This window comes from Meles meles, chromosome 5, assembly GCF_922984935.1.
Source record: "Meles meles chromosome 5, mMelMel3.1 paternal haplotype, whole genome shotgun sequence".
NCBI classification, from domain to species: Eukaryota; Metazoa; Chordata; class Mammalia; order Carnivora; family Mustelidae; genus Meles; species Meles meles.
In genome coordinates, this window is record NC_060070.1 from 132,660,321 (window position 1) to 132,680,322 (window position 20,002).

Genomic DNA, 20,002 nt, shown 5'->3' on the forward strand with positions numbered 1-20,002 from the left:
AACAGAAAATACAAAGAACCAACCTTGATTATTCACACATGCCAAATAAGTGTACCGCATACACTATATCATTTTGTCTTAATAATATGACCGAGGCTCAGAGAGGTTGAACAGCTTGTTCCTGGACACACGACTAGTCAATGACAAAGCCTGAAACAGAGATTAAAAATAAGTTAGTTCGACTACTGCCTGCCAGTACTGAGTATTTTTCATTCACTCCTTTAGCAAATACAAATTCAGGGCTGCCTGTGTGGATCCTTGCTACTTTGCTTTTAACTTGCCTGTGCTTAGGCTGAAACATTAATAACAGATTGGGTTTGTTGACATTTTGAGGAGGACTGATAAATGGCATCCCTCTTCTTCGCTGAACTGAGATATCATTAAGAAGTAGATTTAAGAATCAGACAGGTGAAGATCAAAATACCGTGTTCATATTGACATGGTGAGATGTGAGGATATGGCTCAGTTTATAGCCACAGTCAGGCTCCCGAAGTGACCTTCCCTTAAATCCACTCCCTACCTCCATGGACGGGCAGACATCCTGAGGTTGGGCTAGTGTGAAAAGGGGAGCCCTCCCTGTATCCTCCCCTTCACACTAATCCCTCCCCCGAGGGAGGGTCCCAGGTGAGGCACGTGGACAACAAATGAGAAAATTATGTGAGCTCGCTTGCAGACCCAGCCCCACACGTGGGGGGCACAGTACACACCAGACCTCTGCGCCTCAACCCTCATGATGAGACAAGACTACAGTGCACTGGAAAGTGAGTCAAGCAAGAGGACATGAGGCATTTATGCAGACATTGGCTCTGATGGAAGGCAAGAAATGAAAGAGAGCCAGAGATAAGGCCCTATAGAGAGAGTTTCTTCAAGATGGACTTCAGCTTCTCTAAATACTAGTGGGAGGCCCGGAGAGCAAAGGGTGGCAGATCCGAGAGAGAAAGCATCATTGTCAGACAAGCCTCCCAGAATTTGAAGGCCCATGGCCTTGCTGGGGTTAAGCCTTTGGGAGGAGGAGGGACAGGAGAGAAAGAGAAAAGAATGGTGGGATGCTGGCAAGGTGTGGGTCTGGTGACAGAGAATGGAAGGAGTTTCTTATTTTTGCCTGGGAAGGAAGGCATGATCATTTAAAAGATGGCTATTCAGGGGCGCCTGGGTGGCTCAGTGGGTTAAAGCCTCTGCCTTCAGCTCAGGTCATGATCCCAGGGTCCTGGGATCAAGCCCCACATCGGGCTCTCTGCTCAGCAGGGAGCCTGCTTCCTCCTCTCTCTCCCTCCCTGCCTCCCTGACTAGTTGCAATCTCTGTCTATCAAATAAATAAATAAAATCTTAAAAAAAAAAAGATGGCTATTCAAAGCCTCTCTTTCAACTTTCCAGCTGATCTCTAAGCATCTTTCTTGGTCAGCCCATTTTCACAGTATCAAAGTCTTCCTCACCATGTTGGATCTTGCTTTGCTAGGCACCCTATTAACTAAACTTAGAACTTTTGGCTTCCTTTTTCATGCTGAGGTCAACTTCATTAATGTAAGTTAGGGGAACTTTGAGAGGCTAGGCTAGAATTCTAATACCTTATGCAGCCTTGCTTCTGGGTTTAGAGTATGGACACTCACTGTCTTATAAATGGTATTTTGGAAGACAACTCTCCATAAAGGATCCCACACCCACTCAGTGATTTTAACTATTTGGGGAAATCATAGAAGAAGTTGAGCCTCTTTGGTGTGTCGCCCTGGGAAGGAAAGCCAAGAGTAGCCCATGAAGTGACTTCAGCCAATAGCCTTGGACTTCCTGTTCTCTCGCTTACAAGACAAATGGCATCTTCTAGCCCAGGGATCAGGTGCTGCTGTCCTGGACACGTGATGGTGGATGAGTTAAAAAAAAAAAAATGCAGCAGTTCCCAGCATGCAACTGACACCTTTTTCCTATTAAGCAAAGCAAATTTAAGAATGATCCATTATGTGAACTGCTTTCAATTCTGTCTTCCCCAGCGTTCATCCCAGTGAGAAATCCTTTAAAAGGGAGTTAGTAAATCTAATTCCAATCATGGATCCTTCTGAAGATTCTAAAGTGGAGTATCTCCCTTCATGCCAACTCCAAATTACAAAGCAGATGAATAAATGCTCTCTTGCCTGTGCCTGGCTCGAGGGGTGAGCCTGGTGGAAGCCTGGGGTGACATGCAGTGCCTCCACCCTGGGATGCCCTCAGGAAGACAGTTCACAGCCCAGGACCCCCATTCCTGGCACCCTTGTTCGATGGCCCCCACCCCAAGGGGGCCTTAGACGCACCACACAGTTGTTTCTCATTTGTGGTAAGCCATTAATGTCACAGGGAAGGACTCTGTCTTTTTTCTTCAATTAAAAAATTATTTCTCCCACCCCGGATTGTGCCCCAGTGCTCTAGCAAACGTTTCTTTTCTGTGGCATAATGGTAAATTCCTTCCACTTATCACTCTATACATTCTGAAAGATAAAAAAAAGTCCTTCCACCAGCTCTGCCCTGGCTCCTCTTTGCAGGGTTTCCCCAAGTCCATCGTGTGCCCAGTGGTGGTTTTGTGAAGGGCCAGACTCGTTTAATCTCTCCGTTGTGATGTGCAGAGATCCTGAGAAAGGAAAGATCAGTGATTTATATGAAACACTTGAGCTTCTTCTCTCTGCCCTCCTCCTCCAAGAAGATGTCATAACCAATCCGTCAGGGCTCTGAGCTCTGTGTGTTTTCTCTCCCCTGTCCGCATCAGAGATCTGTGTCGAGTTAGAGCTAAATCATGGGATACATTTAATTAAAAGACAAATGGCAAAATAATGTTGTGGTGGATGCTTTCTCACCGTGGTCTGTTAGGTTTTAATTATGCGTCGTAAATTGTGAAAGCCAATCCACTGCACGTCTTTGCGCGCTCCGGTTCTTTTTCATCACAAAGAAAATGTTCTCAGCTGCTGACAGGATGGGACTTGGTGTCTGTGCAGAGCAACTTGATCTTACCCGAAGGTGACTCAGCAACTTGCTGAATCCAATTAACAGTTTTGTAGCTACTTACTCAAAAGGACCATAGTAAAGCCTGACTTCAGGCATCTCAAACCGCTGGATCTCCCAGTCAACGATCTCCTTGTTTGTAATCAACCAGTTCCCATGGCCAGGGTGCCATAGATCAGGTGCTGGGTGCCATGGTAACCTAGGAACGTGCTTCCTCCAGTGTCCCAGCTTTCCATCCATCCTTGCCTGGGACAGAGACCTAAGCACTTAGAGACTCAGAGTGAAGAGGCCAGAAATCTTAGTGACCGTCTAGTCCATATGAAGGAACAGAGGCCCAACGATGTTAGGTACTTGCTCAGAATTTCCGGAGTGGTTAGGGGAAAGACTAATATCTTATGAACCCAAACTTCTTGATACCCCATGTTGCTGTTTCCCAGTGCCCCACGCCCAGTCTTCTCACCCAGAACCCCATCTGAGGAAAGGGGTAGTAGGGTGTCCTGGAGAGGTCCCTGCAGACTCTGCCCCCACTAGCAGAGCAGGTGAAGTAGGTAAGTCACCCAACCCCTCTGGGTCTCAGTTTCCCTATTGTTGCCATGGGAGTGATGCTGTATAAGAGAGTTTTGAGAAGTATGTAAGATTAGATACTCAGAGTCTATTATAAAATTACTTAGTCCTTTTTAAACAAAAGTGCCCCAAACAAAGTAACAGTTCAGCCCCCAGAATTTCTTTCAATCCTGATTTGGGGACGTTGAGACAGAGGGAGGGTAAGAGAGAAGGAGAGAGAGAAAGTACATGTGTTGCATGGAAACGTTATGAATCAAAGTCACTTCTGCAAACACTGAAGAAAGCAGATGGCCAGAGGGGGCTCTGCTTTGGACATCAGTTTATTTGGTTGATAACAAAGAGAAAGGGTGCCCTCTCTGGAGGCACCTTTGCTAGAAGGCCAGAATTTATACTTCTCCCTCCATTCCGGCTATAGAGTTCTCCCCGGTGTCTACCAACAGGACACTAGATCCCTCTGCAACTTTTCTCCTTGGATACTTGTCTGTGCTTTGGGAGTTGCTGTTTTTGCTGTTGGCACAGACTTATATGTAGACCTAGAGACTAAGGTAAATGAGCGTCTTCTAATGAATTGTAACAGTGATCGGCTCTGGCACAGAGCTGTCGGTCATCCAGGCCTTTCTTTTGCCTCCCCTTACCTCCCCATGTTAAGACGCTTATAGGTTTCGTGGCTTTGTCCTAACTGCTGAAAAAGGGAGGAGCAGATCTGTCTTTTCTCTCTGCTCTATTTTGATTTTTCCTGTGGCCAGAGGTAACTGCAGAACATGGTTTTCAAAAACAAAACCAACCAGGCTAGAGCTTCCAAATCAAGTGCAGTCAACACAGTGTTTCACAGAGAGACTCGCCAACCACTCCCCTGTAGTTTTAATGAAAACCAGTAGTCCGGATTCAACCAGCGCCGTGGTGATGCTAACAGAGAAGCTGCTTAGACATCATGCAGCCTGAGGTGCTCAAAGACCAGGAGCAGTGTAGTGTGATGGTGAGGGTATAGTACTTAACACCTGGGGCCCGAGAAATTTCTTTTAATCTTAATGCTCTTGTTTATTTTTCTCTTCTTCCATAAATCTAGGGACATATAACTTTTTTATTAATCTAAATAAATGTATGTGCTGCTTACCAAACAAATTAGTTAGCAAAGGTTACAATGCTAATACTAATTATAGTAACTAGTGGTTTGTTTTGTTTTGTTTTTAAGATTTTATTTATTTGACAGATCACAAGTAGGCAGAGAGGCAGGCAGAAGGGGGAGGGGAAGCAGGCTCCCTGCTGAGCAGAGAGCTGGATGTGGAGCTCCATCCCAGGACTCTGAGATGATGACCTGAGCCAAAGGCAGAGGCCTAACCCACTGAGCCACCCAGGTGCCCCAGTAATTGGTATTTTTTTTTTTTAATCAGGTATTTATTTCGTGTCAGGCACTGTGTTAGAATCTTTACACATACAGTGTATGTGTATGTGTAGCCCCATAAAGAGGTGTTAAAAATTAGGCTTACAGAGATCCAGCAACTTTCCAGAAAGAAATCACACCTAGCATATGCTGCAAGCAGGTCTGTGTGCCTCCTGACCGTGGGCTCTCAGCTCTTCAGCTGTATGGCCTCATGGGGTATTTTAGCAAGTTATCGCTTCTTTGGGAAGCATGTGACTGATGGTTGGAATGAGAGATTGGCTTTCTGAGCTGCTTACTCCAACTTAGAGCAATTCTGGGACTACCATTGAGATGGGGCTATCCCCAAATACTGTGGCATCTGAATCCTAGCTTTCAGCTGGTTGTGATCTCAGCCACCCTATTACTCTTGCTCTGAGTAATTACTAATTACTAATTCCCCTTCTTTGATCTGCTCTCTTTTGGAATTCAGTTTCCTTCCTAAAATATACCTTTCACAGGTGTTTTGTGTAAGGTGTTGAGCAGTAAACTTCTCATGTTGTCTCAGTTTGTCTGAAAGTGTTTTGATTTTGCCATTTTTCTGGAGTAACAGTTTAGCTGAGTACAATTGATACAGGTTGACATTTTGTTGGTACTATTCCATTTGCTCCTGATCTCCAGAGCTATTGAGAAGTTGACCATTTCTTGCATTGTTCCTTTATAAGTTCTGTATTTTTCCCTTCTAGTTGTTGCCAAGGTCATCTCTTTGTCCTAAGCGTTCTGTAGTTTCATTACCATGTGTCTGGTGCAGACTTGTTTCCTTTTACCCCATTCAGAATTTACTGTGCTTCCAGAGTCCGAGGATTTCATTAATTCTGGAAGTCTCTTGCTGTTATCTTTTCAGATTTTGCCTCTCTTTGTTCTCCCTCTAGTCTTCTCCTGTCCTCATATTCTATCCTACGCTTCTTACCCTCTCTCCTGTCTTCCATTTCTGTACTTCACTCTGCTGCATGCTAAACAGCTCCTCAGATCTGTTTTCTAGTTTACTAATTCTTCATTTAGCTGTGTCTAATCTGTCGTTTTAACCTTTCCACCCATATTAAAACTATAACTATATTTTTCTATACATTTTTTGCATGAACCAACTCATTAAATATAAAATAAACAAAAGTAAATGGCTTTTAAATCTCACTGACAGAAAACTTGGCAAGTACTCGAAGTTTCTAGAGGTCATTGGAACTTCTCTCTCCAGAAGGGAATCTTCCTCACATTCTAAGGGGCAGATGGGAACTCCCAACAAATGATGGTATCTGGGGTAGTACCCCCCTCCGTATGAGGATTGTTCTGCACTACAGACAATGACAGGGTCTGCAGGAAGTATGGCCTTTGACACAGAATGAGTCACTGGGGAAGAGGATGTTACTATTTACAAAGGGTTAGCAATTCAGATCAAAGGCATTCACCTTGCCACTGATTACAAATCTCTAGGAACAGCCTCCAAATCAGTCTTGAGTTTCTCACCGGTGTCTATTGGCTGCCTTCAGAGGCAATAGTCACATGGTTGCTTGCATTTTTATGTGGGCCTATTTCTGATTTGCTATTCTCTTTTCTTAATGTTCTTTCTTATGGTTCTTTTATGTCTTTGGAGCATTTTAAAATGTTTAAATCCACTTTTAGGCATTTTAAACACTTCTCTGGATGTTCTTGTGTCTGAAATTCTTGGGGTACTAATCCTGTGTTTTTTATCTAATGACTCAGGCATATCATGGGTCATTTCCTCATGTGCTCTGTAATTTTTGGCTGTGAGGTTGTGTTCTTTGGAGCTTTTCCTGAAGTGATCCCATGTGGCTAACCTTCTCTCCAGAGTGTTCTGCATTTTCCTCTGCCAGGTATCCTAGAGTAGCACCATTCCAGGACCAATTTTATATTGATTTCTCAGCTTGAAGATCTGAGGCATTGTATGTTTTGGATCCAAAAGCCTCTTGTGACACTGGGATTGTGATTCTCAGAGTAGACTCCTTTACATTGTTCTCAGAATCTAAGCAGAGACAAGATTCCTTTGCTCCTCTTTGTGCCAAGGATGTATTTTTCTCCTTAGTCTACTGTTTTATTTGGTTGTACAGGAATCCACCTTCTTGCTTCATGTGGACCAAAGCCTTCATCTCTGTTCCCATGTGGACATTAAAATATAAACTTCAGGTTACAATAACGGATACTGCTCTTTGCTCTAGGCAACTGAAGCATTAGGCACTTACTATTGCATAGGTTTTTTTTTCCCTTTATTTTTTGTACCTGGAGATTTTCACTTGCTTTTATATTATATATTCAGCTATCTACTTCTTTTCAAAGCCAATGTCCTTGTATGTTATCTAACACATCTGGGAGTATATAGCAGTAGGATCTTTATTTTATTCTGCCATCATTCTGGAACCTTCCTAGCTCACTACTGTCTTATTCTGAGCTAGTTAGCATACATGGAAGAGACAGACATACTCTTTGGTCACCTGTTCCAGCAATCTGTCCAAAACACACACTGTCCAACCCTGCACTCACTCCTTGTCCAGAAAGAAAAAAACTCAGCATGAAGTATGAAAGGAGGTAACCTAAAGATGTTAGCCCACACTAGTACTTTCTTCAAGGCATGAGCATGACAATATGTCACATTGCCCTGTGAGTCCACAATTGAGGTGTCTTGATATTTTTCCTTTGAAAGTAACCCATGGGCACTCTTATCAAATTTTGTCTAATTATTTATTATGGACAGATTCAACTTCAGAAGACTATGTTTCCCCACAGTACACCAGAAATGTGAGCTTGATATCTTTATTTTTTTTTTTTGAAGTAAGAAAATACCAAAAAGAAAAGACTTGTTTTCAGTGAGTTGGAAAATGGATAACTGTAATTCAATAATATTTTAAAATGGTTTACGGACTCTGACTCTGACTCTATTAGTACTTTCTTCGAAGTTGCTGACAGTGCTTTTTTCACATGACTTCAGTTTTTTCCTAACTGAGGGACTATAAGAACAAATAGCATTGCTTCTGTTTTATTGAGGAAGAGGGGAGACCTGTAGAGGTCACTGGATTTATCCAAGTGGCAAAGATATCTAGGCCACCAAAAAAGCTATGTTGAACCAACCGACTTCCCTTGCCTGAAGCAAAATTGCTATTTTGTGGAAGTATATTTTAGGGCTATTCCCTCAAGTTTCATCAAGGGAACAGCCTTATGAAACTCACTACTGCCTTGAAAATAGTGAGACACTGGCCACTAATAGCAGTCAGTATCCCCAGCCCAGGATTAAAAGCATAGCTTTGGAAGCACTTGGATTATTTCAGTTGTAATCCTATGTCTTACCTACTGTTTGAGTGACCTGGGCAAGTCACTTTTAACCTCTTTGAGCTATAGTTTTCTCACCTGAAAAATAGGGTAAATAATTCCCATTATGATGGGACTGTGATAAGAATGAAATAGGATAATGCATGTAGACATACTAAGTGACCCATAAATCATAAACATTATTAATGAGAAGTTCCCTGTAGGAAGCCCCACCTGAGAAATTTCTTTTAGAATATTATGTTGGGGTAAGTTTTGCTTCCCTAAAGAACTGCAGTCTTCTCTCAGGCACTATGAAATATGGAATGGATAAGGCTTTCTTTTCATTGGTTTACAAGTGCTAAAGCAAGTTTATTGTCTCCACTAGTTCAAACGCAACCTGCAGGTCTGGGTTCTGTGTTCTCCAGGTTTGACTGGCCTCATCAATCTCATATTCTCTCTTATTCTGGCTTTGTTTTTCTTTTTCTCCCCTGTATTTTCTATGAATGATGAGGATAAAATGAAACATGAAAGTGCCTAGCACTGAGTACATAGTAGATCACTCTTCCCTTTCAAATGTTTTTTTCTTGGGGCCCTCCAGGGTGGCTCAGTCAGTTAAGTGTCTGACTCTTGATTTCAGGCCAGATCATAAACTCAGGGCTGTGAGTTTGAGCCCTGTGTTCAGCTCTGTGCTGAGCATGGAACCTGCTTAGGATTCGCTCTCCCTCTCTCTCTCTCTGCCCCTCCACCCCGTCCCTGCTTTCTCTCTCTAAAAAAAAATAAAATGTTTTTTCTTTCTTCTTTCACCCTTGCTTTCTTTATACTTCCTACACTTTCTCTGCTAAGTAATATTTACTAATGAATTTATTCTTTCCCTGTTTTGTGATAAAGTCCTAGTCATATTTCTAAAAGCATCCTATAATTTAATTGGTAAATAATAATCGTTACTGGGATATCCCTGGTTAAAAGTAGTTAATGGTGGAGCACCTGGGTGGCTCAGTCAGTTGAGAATCCAACTGTTGGTTTCGGCTCAGTCATGATCTCAAGGTCATGAGATGGAGCACCCTATTGGGCGTCCATGCTCAGTGCAGAGTCTGCTTCAGATTCTGTCTCTCCCTCTCTCTCTGCTCCTCACCTCCACTCATGCACTGTCTCTCTTTCCTTCTCTCTCTCTTTCTTTTTCTCTCTCAAATAAATAAATCTTAAAAATAAAGCTAATGGTGCCTGCAGCAGACATTAACAGGCTGAACAAAGTGTGCCTACAACAAAAAGATGAGCAGACTTGAATGAAAAGGAAGTGAGTCCCCACATATTCTGACCGTGGCCTTCACTAAGTCACTGCATCTGTCTGAGCCTGCACCTGGCTCTGCAGAAGGAGGTGACCACCTATCATGATTGCCGTGTGGGTCTCAACCAATAAAACCATGTGTGTCCAAGGCTCTGGAAGCTGCATCACTTTATAATTGTTAATCTTTCTTATTGTTGCCACTGTTGCTACTAACAAAGCATTTCAATTTTACAAAGAGTGTCTGATGGCAAAGCCCAGAACTTTCTTTAATTTTATCAATATTTGGAATTTAAACATAGTTTTCGTATAGGTGCTACAGGTTCTAGGACACAATCTGTTGGTTTGGTTTCCTCATATTAGCTCTTCAGGGGAATAGATGGTCTGGGATAATCATGTCCTTCTCTAGATGGTAAAAATAAATCCATTAGGGACGTCCATAACTGTGGTATGACTATAAAGGAGTGCACACAAACATTCTAGAAACTTCTGAGTTGTTCACTGACACTTGTACAGGACACAACTCTGACCTACCCATTTACGTTAATTGCCCTTTTATGTAGCCTCATGGCTCCCTGTACCTCTTCTTCAAGCCCAATAGGGTAGTAGCAGTTTATATTTCTTTCTAATTCTTTGATTAATGCCTATATTTTATGCTAGACTGTGAGCTTCGTGAGGTCAGGTCTGTTTTGTTTTGTTTTGTTTTATTCCACCATTAGGTCCTTATACCTGGCAAAATGCATGACATATATTGGATATTCACTTCATCTGTTGGGTGGATGGATGGGTGGGCAGATGCATAGACAGACATTTAATCTCAAAGACAATGATGTCCAACATTATTATATGCTGCCTCCAACTCTGACTACCAATGATCCTGGGAGTCCCTGCCAGGGCTGTTGTGGGACAGAATCCAGCACCAGTGAAGAGAAACATAGGAGGCACTTGTCAGCTTAATGTAAAGGGAATCTCGCTTTCAGCCTTCACTGGGAAAGCCTGAAATGGGTAGCCCCAGAAGTAATCCAGCAGAAGGCTTTGTAGAAAGTGCTCAAGCATGGGCCAGAAAATCTTCAAGTCCCATGTCTTGGATTCTGTGATTCCATAAAACATGTTGCTTGTATGATGAATCCTTAACCAAGATATTACTGCTGCGCTCCAGCCTAGAATACTATGGATAGAAGAAGCTCATCCTAACAGCCAAGTCCCTATTTTGTCACTCTGTCCCTCAACCTCCCACTCACTATTTGTCAAGACATAGTACTGTTAATTAGACCAGAGAGTCCCTCCTCAAAACCGTTTGCAAAATAACTCTAAGTCACTAGAAATGCATATAAATTTCTCTTTCCTAATACTTCCTTCATAATTAGACACTGAGTCTTTCTTAAAGTAATTAGCACAATTCATCCATTACTTGCTAAAGAAATGTATCTATACAGCATAACACAGTTATGAGTAATTCTACTTATAAATATGGAATTGAGGATAGATCAGTAGCATACCCCCTTGGTTGGGTGGCTGTTACTATCAGATCGGTGACATGGTAAACCATAATATCTGAGTAATCCTCTGTTGTATGGGGGGGAGTAAGATCTGAAGTTCGCTGAGGGCCAGACTCTAGATACAATAAAACTGCCCAGAGCAGTCACAAGGTATTACAGAGACATGATCCTGGACTTTGTTGTTTTGGTTGATTGCTTAATGATGCATTTTCATCTGAGGCTTCCGAACCAGAACACGAGGCCCTCCTCTATAATCCCCACCCACCCTGCAGCCTCCTCCCCCACCAGTTCTGTACTATAGAAAGGTGTAGACCCAGACCAGCCACTCTGAACTACTCACCCCTCCTCAACCTGTCCATGCATGTCCATGCTTCTGTCTGTGCCTTTGCAGAAATGACCCTTCCCTCGTACAGGGTCAATCACTTCCTGTACATGCTGTGACCAAAGCTGGCTTCCTGCTGTGATTGTAGCCTTCTCCCAGCAGATCATGCATCCTCTGGACACGTCTTCACTGGACCATTTGCCCCTGCAACATACACTCAGCAACTCCGCATTGAAATGGAAGAGGAGAAAGATAATGAGTGCCTCCCGGCCAGTGCTTGTGTCATTTTGCCAGCCGGATGCACCTCTTGGCCTTCACCTGCAAAAATCCTAGTCATACTTTAAGATCTCAATCTAATCTCGTCTCCCCTGCCAATCTTTCTCACTGATAAGCCATTTACAGTCCATGTCATTCATTTAACATTTAGCATAAATAGCTTTGTCCTGTTGGTGTATTTCCATGTATAAATGTCTTAAACCCCAAATAGATGGTAATCTAGCCTAATCCTTCTTTTTGTATTATTTTGGGATACTTATTCACTGCCACTGAGTTGTGCACAGAGAAGCCCCTCCGTGAATATTTATGTATTGATCAAGCAATTCGTATTTTGTATCTCCCACAATGTCTGCCTCAGCACAAGATAAATAATTGCTGATCAGTTGATTGAGTTGGAAATGTAGCACTTCACCTACCACAAATCTTCTGTTTTGTAACCTGACTCATCCACCAAAGTGTCAACACGTTTGGGAAGCTGCCATGTAACAGTAGAGAGTTAAAGTTAGCTCTGTTGACTTTGGCTTGGCAGACTAAGCCAGGGAGAAAAATAAAACCTCTTCCAAATTTTCCACACAACCAAAAAGCACAGAGCTTTGGAAATCTGTGCAAATGAGCCATTACTCCAAGCTGGTTAGAAGTGTGTGAGGATGCTTTGAAAAACTATGGAATAGTTGACGAGAATTGTTTAAATGTGGTCAAACCTCGTTGTAGCTTTATGAGCAGGATATCATAAAAATTCATTTGTGCAAAATGCAGGGCAGCTTAGTAGCTAGGTTAACAAAATCAAAATGAACCATTTGGGAGGATGGAGACCAACCATGTTATACCCTTGCAACAGTCCTGCCACATGGATAGCAATAATTGGGGGGTGGGGGGTTGTTCTTGTCTTCTGTTTATTTGTTTTTAATATGAATGTGAATTCCCAACCTCCATTTCTAGTAATAGTGAACTAGGTTATTTGGGCCAACCCTCCTCAAATTTTTTTTATTTTAATAAAATATACATAAAATTGACCTTTTTCACCATTTTAAGTGTACAGTTCTGTGGCATTAGGCACATTCACACTTCTGTACAACTATCACCACCATCCATCTCCAGGTCTTCTTTATCTTCCCAGACCCAAACTCTATCCCCATTCAACACTAACTCCTCCTCCTCCCTCCCCCAGTCCCTGGTAACCACCCTTCAACTTCCTGTCTCTATGAGTTTTCACAACTCTAGGGACCTTATATAAGTGGAGTTCTATGTTTGACCTTTTGTGTCTGGCTTATCTCAGTTACTATGATGCCTTCAATTCCCTCTGTGTTGTAGCATGTATCCAAGTAGGGACCCATTTTTACAGATGGGGTGTTGAAGCTCAAATAATTCATCTGAGGTCTTTCGGTGTGGCCCAAAGTAGAGGCTCTGTAATCTTCAGTTACATAAATATTAATACCAATCAGTAATTCTAAGCCTAAACTATGCTAAACCCTTAACATGTATTATTTTCATGCAGTTTCTTCAAAAAACCCTATGAGTTCATTATCTGTATCTTGGAATGAGAACCTGAATCAGAGATTACGAACTGGCCCAAGATCCTCTAGCGGAGAACTCACGGCACTGGTTAGTCTCTGTCTTGGGCCTCTCCATAAAAGATTCTATTAGATGATTTCCCCAAAGCAATTATTTTCCTATATGCATGCATGTGGAAACCAAGAACATTGGCCCCACTCCCCAGGAGGTGTGAGCATGAACTCGTTCCTCCTGAGGAGCTTGGCATGAGACCCTCATTGGGAAGTACCAGGAGAAATTACAGGGATTGATGTGAATAAAACCCTGGGGGTGCTTTGAAACTTCCCTGAGGATTTGACAAGTGTTTGATATGAAAAAGCATTTCTTGCCGGCAAAATGTGTGTCTCTGAGGAGCTCTCAAGTTGCCAACATGCAAGCTGACTGGGAGCCGGGGTGGTAGGTGGGGGAGGCAGGTTTGAAAGCAACTCTACTCAAGCTGCACCCAGCAAGTCCCTTTTTCCCTGGCTCTGACTCTCCCTCCATCAAGGCCTGGATTGGAGTTGTCTTTCCCAAGGCAGTAACTGTCAGAGGAACCATCTGGTTTGGTTTCTTGTGACTGACTCCCAGGAACAGAAATCCCTCTGGGAAGAACCATAGCAGCAACAGCAGTGAGAGGCAACTCTGATGCTGGCTGCATAGGAACTGGGGGGAGGCCCTCGCTCCAAATGGTCTACCAGGGAGCCTTGGGCCTAAGACCTGCCATTCTGAGAATGAGAAAGGCAAACCTCTTAGTTCTGGAGAGTATGGGGTGGGAGTTGGGGGAGGGTAGTTTGTGAAGAGAGGCTAAAAGGTGTCCAGAGTGTCTATTACGATTCGAGGTCTACCTTCTACAGGAAGACTTTCTTAGTGGGCTCTTTGAAGCCATAATCCAACCCATTAAGCCAGCTTCCTTCCCTCTTGCTTTGATCACTAATATCACTGATGCACCGTGTGTCCACACGTCAGCCTGTCTGGAAGTTGACCCAGATCAGGGCCCCCTGCTCTTTCATTCCATCCAGGCTCACACATACTGCTCGCTGGCTGGCTCATTTCCTCCACATGTGCATTTACTCTAGAAACTCCTCTGTCCTCTGCACTAACTCTTGCAAAGTTAGACCCTGAAGGAGATTCGGGCCCATTCAGTCCAGGCCTCTCACTGGGGAGGCCACATAGACATTGCTGGGGCTTGACTGGGAGCTAGTCTCCTGCCTCCCACACCTTGTATGTTCACCACAGAAACGCTCACAACAAAGCGCCAGAGGGAAGAATCGTTTGCTGAAGGAGCATGTGAGGTGGAAGTGCAGCATGGCTGACCTCACATGGCAAGCACGAGGCCCCTCACGGCCTTGAGGGAAATGGTTCTCCATTGGGCTCCTCTCTGATGGCAGAAGGACCTTGGCAGACCACCGGTCCCTGGATGTGAGCTGGTTGGGTCGGGATTCTCCTCACTTGCTTACCTCTGTCCAGCTCAGTGCCTAGAGCATGCTGTTTGTGGACAGACTAAAGGAATCTGTGAGGAGACCAGCGATAACCCCTTGAAGCTCAAATGTTCTCAATCTCTGTTAAAAATTCAAGCTCCAGCCAGCAACCAACTCATTTTTGCCAGTATCCCAATGCAATGAAATCCCAACACCAAAAGGAATGTTCAGACTCTTTCTTCAAACTCCCTTTAGTGAGATTTGCCCTCTCAAACTCAGTCATGGGTCTTTTCACTTATTTTGCCGAGAAGTAGAAGCCAATCAAGTACATAAGAGAGAACTTGTGTTTACCCTGAAAACTACAATTGTCCATATAGTCTCGTCTCTCCTCCAGGGAAATTTTCTCGTCCCGAAGGTTGTGCCCGTGTGAGTCTGGAGGGCGGGCTGTGGCAGATTCCCGAGGCCCAGCCCGCTGGGTGGGGTGGAGGGTGGACAGGAGCTGCTGCCACAACCCCCGCCCCCCGTCCCAATCCCATGGTCTTCCCACAGCTCTCCGGATTCCCCACAGTTCCTTGGCTTTGCAGCCTGCCTTTTATATGCCTCCTTAAGCAGGAAAGGCCTTTATTAAAAACCATCTCTGTCCCAGGGCTTCTCAGTTATGCCTCATGTGTGGCTTGTGCCCTCCGTTAGTCACAGGGCAGAGATAGAAAGGAACACGGCTTACTCCATCTCATCCTTGAGCAGGAGGATTAAAGACATTACCCTTCTCAATAGCTTGCAAACCCTGTCGTTTCATAGGGGAAGCTGGGGTAGAAGGAAGAGGCTGGCGGTGGGACAGGAAGAGAGGAGGAATATGCTGGAGCACTGAGGCGTGGCACTTAATACTTGGGCTCTGAAAGCAAATTCCCTAGATTGTGTGTGTTTGTAATGAGGTGAAAGTTAACCACTTTTTTTTTTCTTTTAATGTTTATTCGGCAGAGAGAGATCACAAGTAGGCAGAGAGGCAGGCAGAGAGAGAGGAAAGCAGGCTGCTCACTGAGCAGAGAGCCCGATGCGGGGCTCGATCCCAGGACCCTGGGATCATGACCTGAGCTGAAGGCAGAGGCTTAACCCACTGAGCCACCCAGGCGCCCTGAAAGTTAACCACTTTTAAAGTGGGTGGTTCAGTGGCATTTAGTACATTCTCAATGTTAGGCAACCACACTACCTACCTAGTTCCAAAGCATTTCCTTCACCCCAGAAGAAAGCCTCGTACCCACTGTTCACCTTAAAATGGCCAGTGATCTTCCCAGCAAACAATGTGTTTATTTGGGAATAACAGAGAATTATAGTCCGGAACAAGCCAGCTATGACACAACCATAGGCAAGTCCCACAAATGAAAGAGAAGAAGGAGAAGTTGAGAGGGATAAATTTTTCCCATTCATCTTCTTCTTTATGAGGAAGAAGGAGGAGTTGAGAGGGGTCGTTTTGGAAAAAGTCCATTGGAGAGAAGTGAGAGTTTGGGGTGATGACGGTTTCTCACTAGCTGAGTTTTTCTGACCCGCAGGTGGTGGGTGTCTTGAAGGAGATGTGATGTAAATCTTTGCCTGTGGGGGCCTGTCACTGATGACTGTTTCCCGGCGAGACCCTTCTGCTGGGGTCTGTAATAACGGACATTCCTGTTGGAGTCTGTGGCTGTCATTTCTTCCTGTAACTGACATTCAGTGCAGGGGCTCCTCCTTCTAGGCTCCCCTTCTAGCCTCCCGGCCCCTTTACTAATTTATTAAGCAGTTTATGCCCATATTCCCTTCCCCCGCCCTCTGGAAACCACCAGTCTGCTTTCTGTCTGAATGAATTGCCCTCTTCCGGATGTTTCGTGGGGATGAAATGATGCGGTACGTGGTCTGCTGTGCCTGGCTTCTTTCACTCGGCCTGCTTTTGGGGGTTCATCCACACTGTAGCAGGTGTCAGCACCCCATTCCTTTAAGGACTGGCTCATACTCCGTGGTGTGGATATACCATATTTTGTTTATCCATTCATCCACGGATGGCCATATCCCGTTTGACTGTTGTAAGTGGAGCTGCTGTGAAAATTCTCATACAAGTGTTTGTTTGAACACCTGCTTTCAGTTCTTTTGGGTACATGCCTAGCAGTGGAGTGGCTGGGTCATAGGGTCATTCTCTGTTTAACGCTTTGAGGAACCACCAGAAGGTTTTCCACAGTGGCTCTACCATCGACATTCCTGCCATGATGCCTGGTTCCAAACCCAGCCCTGCACTTAGTGTTTGTTTCAAGTTGGGTGAGTTACGTGGCACTCCGTGCCTCAGTTTCCTTGTTAGTATAAACCAAGACAGTAATGCTTTGTACTCTGTGGGGTTTGGATGCTTCCAGGAGTGAACACCTCCAGAGGGCTTGGAATGGTGCCCAGCATGCAGGACTCACTACAGAAATGTTTCCTGCTGCTGTTACAGAGAGATAGTGAGGGCCATGGCAGATACAAGACTGAGAAGTTTCCGACTAAAAAGGTCCACATTGGGTGGTGCAAAAGAATCATGGGAGCTCTAATTTGCATACTTGGAGTTGGCACTGAGGGCGTCCCTCCTTCCAGAGAGTCTGTCTTCGTACCTACTCAGTGATAAGCCACAAGATCCCTCTGCTCTGTGACTCCGTGGTTCTTGGGGAGAGCCGGCTCCTCAGGGCTGAGGAAACTCATGACCAATACCAGCTCCACTTCTTCCAGTTCTCCAGCAAGCACAAGGAGGACAGGAGGGTGTCCCAACAACTAAAAGCTCCAAAAAGAAGTCCCTAGAAAACAGAGGACCACCTGGGTGGCTCAGTCGGTTAAGCATCTAACTTTTTTTTTTAAGATTTTATTTATTTATTTGAGAGAGAGACAGTGAGAGAGCATGAGCGAGGAGAAGGTCAGAGGGAGAGCAGACTCCCCGTGGAGCTGGGAGCCCGATGCGGAACTCGATCCCGGAACTCCGGGACCATGACCTGAGCCGAAGGCAGTCATCCAACCAACTGAGCCACCCAGGCGTCCTGAGCATCTAACTCTTGATTTCAGCTCAGGTTGTGATCTCAGGGTCAGGGAATCGAGACCCGCATCAGGCTCCACATTCCACGTAGAGTCTGCTTTCCCTCTCTCTCTGCTCCTACCCCGGCTCATGTGTGCTCGCACGTGTGCTCTCTCTCTCTTTCTCTCTCTTTCTCTCTCTCTCAAATAAATGAAATCTTCGAAAAAAAAAAGATTTCCTAGAAAACAAATAAAAGTAACTTCTCTCTCTCTCACCAGTAACGCAAGGAAAAGGCAAAGCTGGTAGATTTTCAGTTGAATCTACTGAATTACCACCAAATATTCTGCCAATTTTATTTCTCTCAATTTATAAAATTAATCCATATGTTTATGATTCATTTACACCTCACTCATCGAAATGTTTTCTAAAAGCTGTTTGAATCCCATGAATCCTGATGGGGGCCTTCTCCAAAGCACATAGAAGCAAGATGATAAATTTTTCCCATTTATCTTGGGTTGGAAATCTTGGCTTGTCAAGGGGCCATATTACCAACTCTTAAGCTAACTAAGAGAAGCCAGAGTGAACCGACGAGAACGTGTACTAACAGTTGCCAACAGGATCCTCCGGCCTCACCCTCGTATAGCACTTCAGAATCTGCAGAGTCCTGTCACTTTCTAGATAGGTCTCCACAACCGTTTGGAAAGCCTGGTGGAGTAAGGCGCTATGCTGTTAGCTCTTTCAACAGAGAAGGAACAGAGACCAGGAAAGGTGTGTTGAGGCCTGGAGATGGAGGGGCCAGTGCTATAGGACCCTGTGCTCAGAAGGGGCCTCTGTGTCCCTCCCGAAGGCAGGGAATTAGAAGGGCTGGCACAGGGTCCTCTTGCAGTGCTCAGCACACCCTCCCCCCACAAACACAGGAAACCATCGCACCCTTCCACGGTCCCCACGTCACTGACAATCCAGGCCCCCAGATCGTGAGGCCGCACTTGTTCTCATAAATGTTTGCCTCACCTTCAGGCTTCATAACTCCTCCACCCTCCTTCTTCCTTCTTAACTCATTGCTCCTCCTCCAGAACCTTCTATCTCTCAGACACTCAAGATGTTGCCGCGTCTTTTCTTGGTGACATCAGGTTGGAAGAAAAGCCTGTGTTCTGCACCTGGGGGAGGCCAGGCAGGGGCTTCCCACAGCCACCAGAAACCCAGTGCAGGAGGGCGCCGTTGGTCTGTCCTTCTGCAGTGGACAGTCTCTTAAGGGCCCCAGCAGGGCAGGCCTTGTCCTTCCAGCAGCACCGGGAGGCCGTCCGGTGTGTCTGCAGCACAGAGGCCTGCGGAGAAAGCCTCTCGTCCTCAGAGCATCTGTGGCTTGTCTCGTGCCTCCGTGGAGACCAAGTTTAGCAAAAGGCCCCACCACCTGGACCTTGGAAGCATGTCTGTCTGGCAGAATTGTATGCTTTCCGTGGCCTACAGGGGTGTGAAGAGAGTGATCTCTCTCAGCCTTCGGGGTCGGTCCCGGTCTTGGGACCCTCGTGTGCCTTCCACACATGATTGTTTCCTGTGCTGCCAGAAGGGTGGAGGCATACCGGCCTTGGCTCCCCACCCTGTCTGCTTCTCAGAGTCCCCTGGGGAGCCGACGGAAAACCCAGAAGCCAGGCCCTGCATCCCGCCTGCTGGATCACAATCTCCAGGGCTTGGAGACTTGTAAGAAGCGCCCTTTCCCCTGGGAACTTGAATGCTTCTGGGCCGGTGGGAAGCAGCTGTCTTGTTTGTTTAAGTCCGTGTTCCCCTAACACCACTGCCCACGCTGCACACAAGAGGTGCAGGCTGTTGCGGCGAGTGATGTCTCCCTACCACCTGGATCCCATCCTCGGCTCCGAACTGGGGTCGGCCTGCTCGGGGCCACCAGCACGGCTCCTGCAGGCAGCGGGCACGCCTGTCCCTCACTCACCTGCCTTTCTGTTTCGCTCCCCAGGACGCACAAGACCAGCCACTGCTACCGCATCACGTACCGCCACATGGAGCGGACCCTGTCCCAGAGAGAGGTCCGGCACGTGCACCAGGCGGTGCAGGAGGCCACGGTGCAGCTGCTGGGCGTGGAGGGCAGGTTTTGAGGCCGCTGCCGGACCAGGCCGTCGCCGCTCGGGGCTCCAGGGATTTGCGGAGAGAAAAGGCTACTGTTTGTGGACGGGGGCATCCGTCATGTTTTGATAAGTGGGTCAGTGTTGGGACTTTCAGAAAATAAAGGATCGCTCCTGAGAAGCTGTTGACATGGCATTTGTCTTTTATTTGAGCAAAGAGGGAAAAAAGAAGCGATACTATAAGAGATCCCTCCTCTTCCTTGAAGAAATGCTTTGCCCGTTGGCGCTCAGTGTGGTTAATTGGTCCCTAGGTTCCATTAAAGTATAAAGACCAGGCGTGATTTCTTTCCTGTCAGGCTCTCCACCCTTGTAATGAGTGAAGACACAAAGAGACATCAGAAACTC

At 45.4% G+C, this 20,002-nt stretch overlaps 1 protein-coding gene across 7 annotated transcripts in view; it reads left to right on the forward strand.

The window, feature by feature from the left end:
- FARS2 (phenylalanyl-tRNA synthetase 2, mitochondrial) overlaps positions 1-19,783 on the forward strand; it is a 546,789-nt gene extending 527,006 nt beyond the window's left edge. For all 7 annotated transcript variants that reach the window (XM_046006558.1, XM_046006561.1, XM_046006564.1 and 4 more), the window contains one exon: positions 19,492-19,783. In XM_046006558.1, the coding sequence (XP_045862514.1) occupies positions 19,492-19,630 (139 nt within the window). In that variant the 3' untranslated portion in view covers positions 19,631-19,783. The remainder of the gene's footprint in view (positions 1-19,491) is intronic.
- Positions 19,784-20,002: the final 219 nt, after the last annotated feature.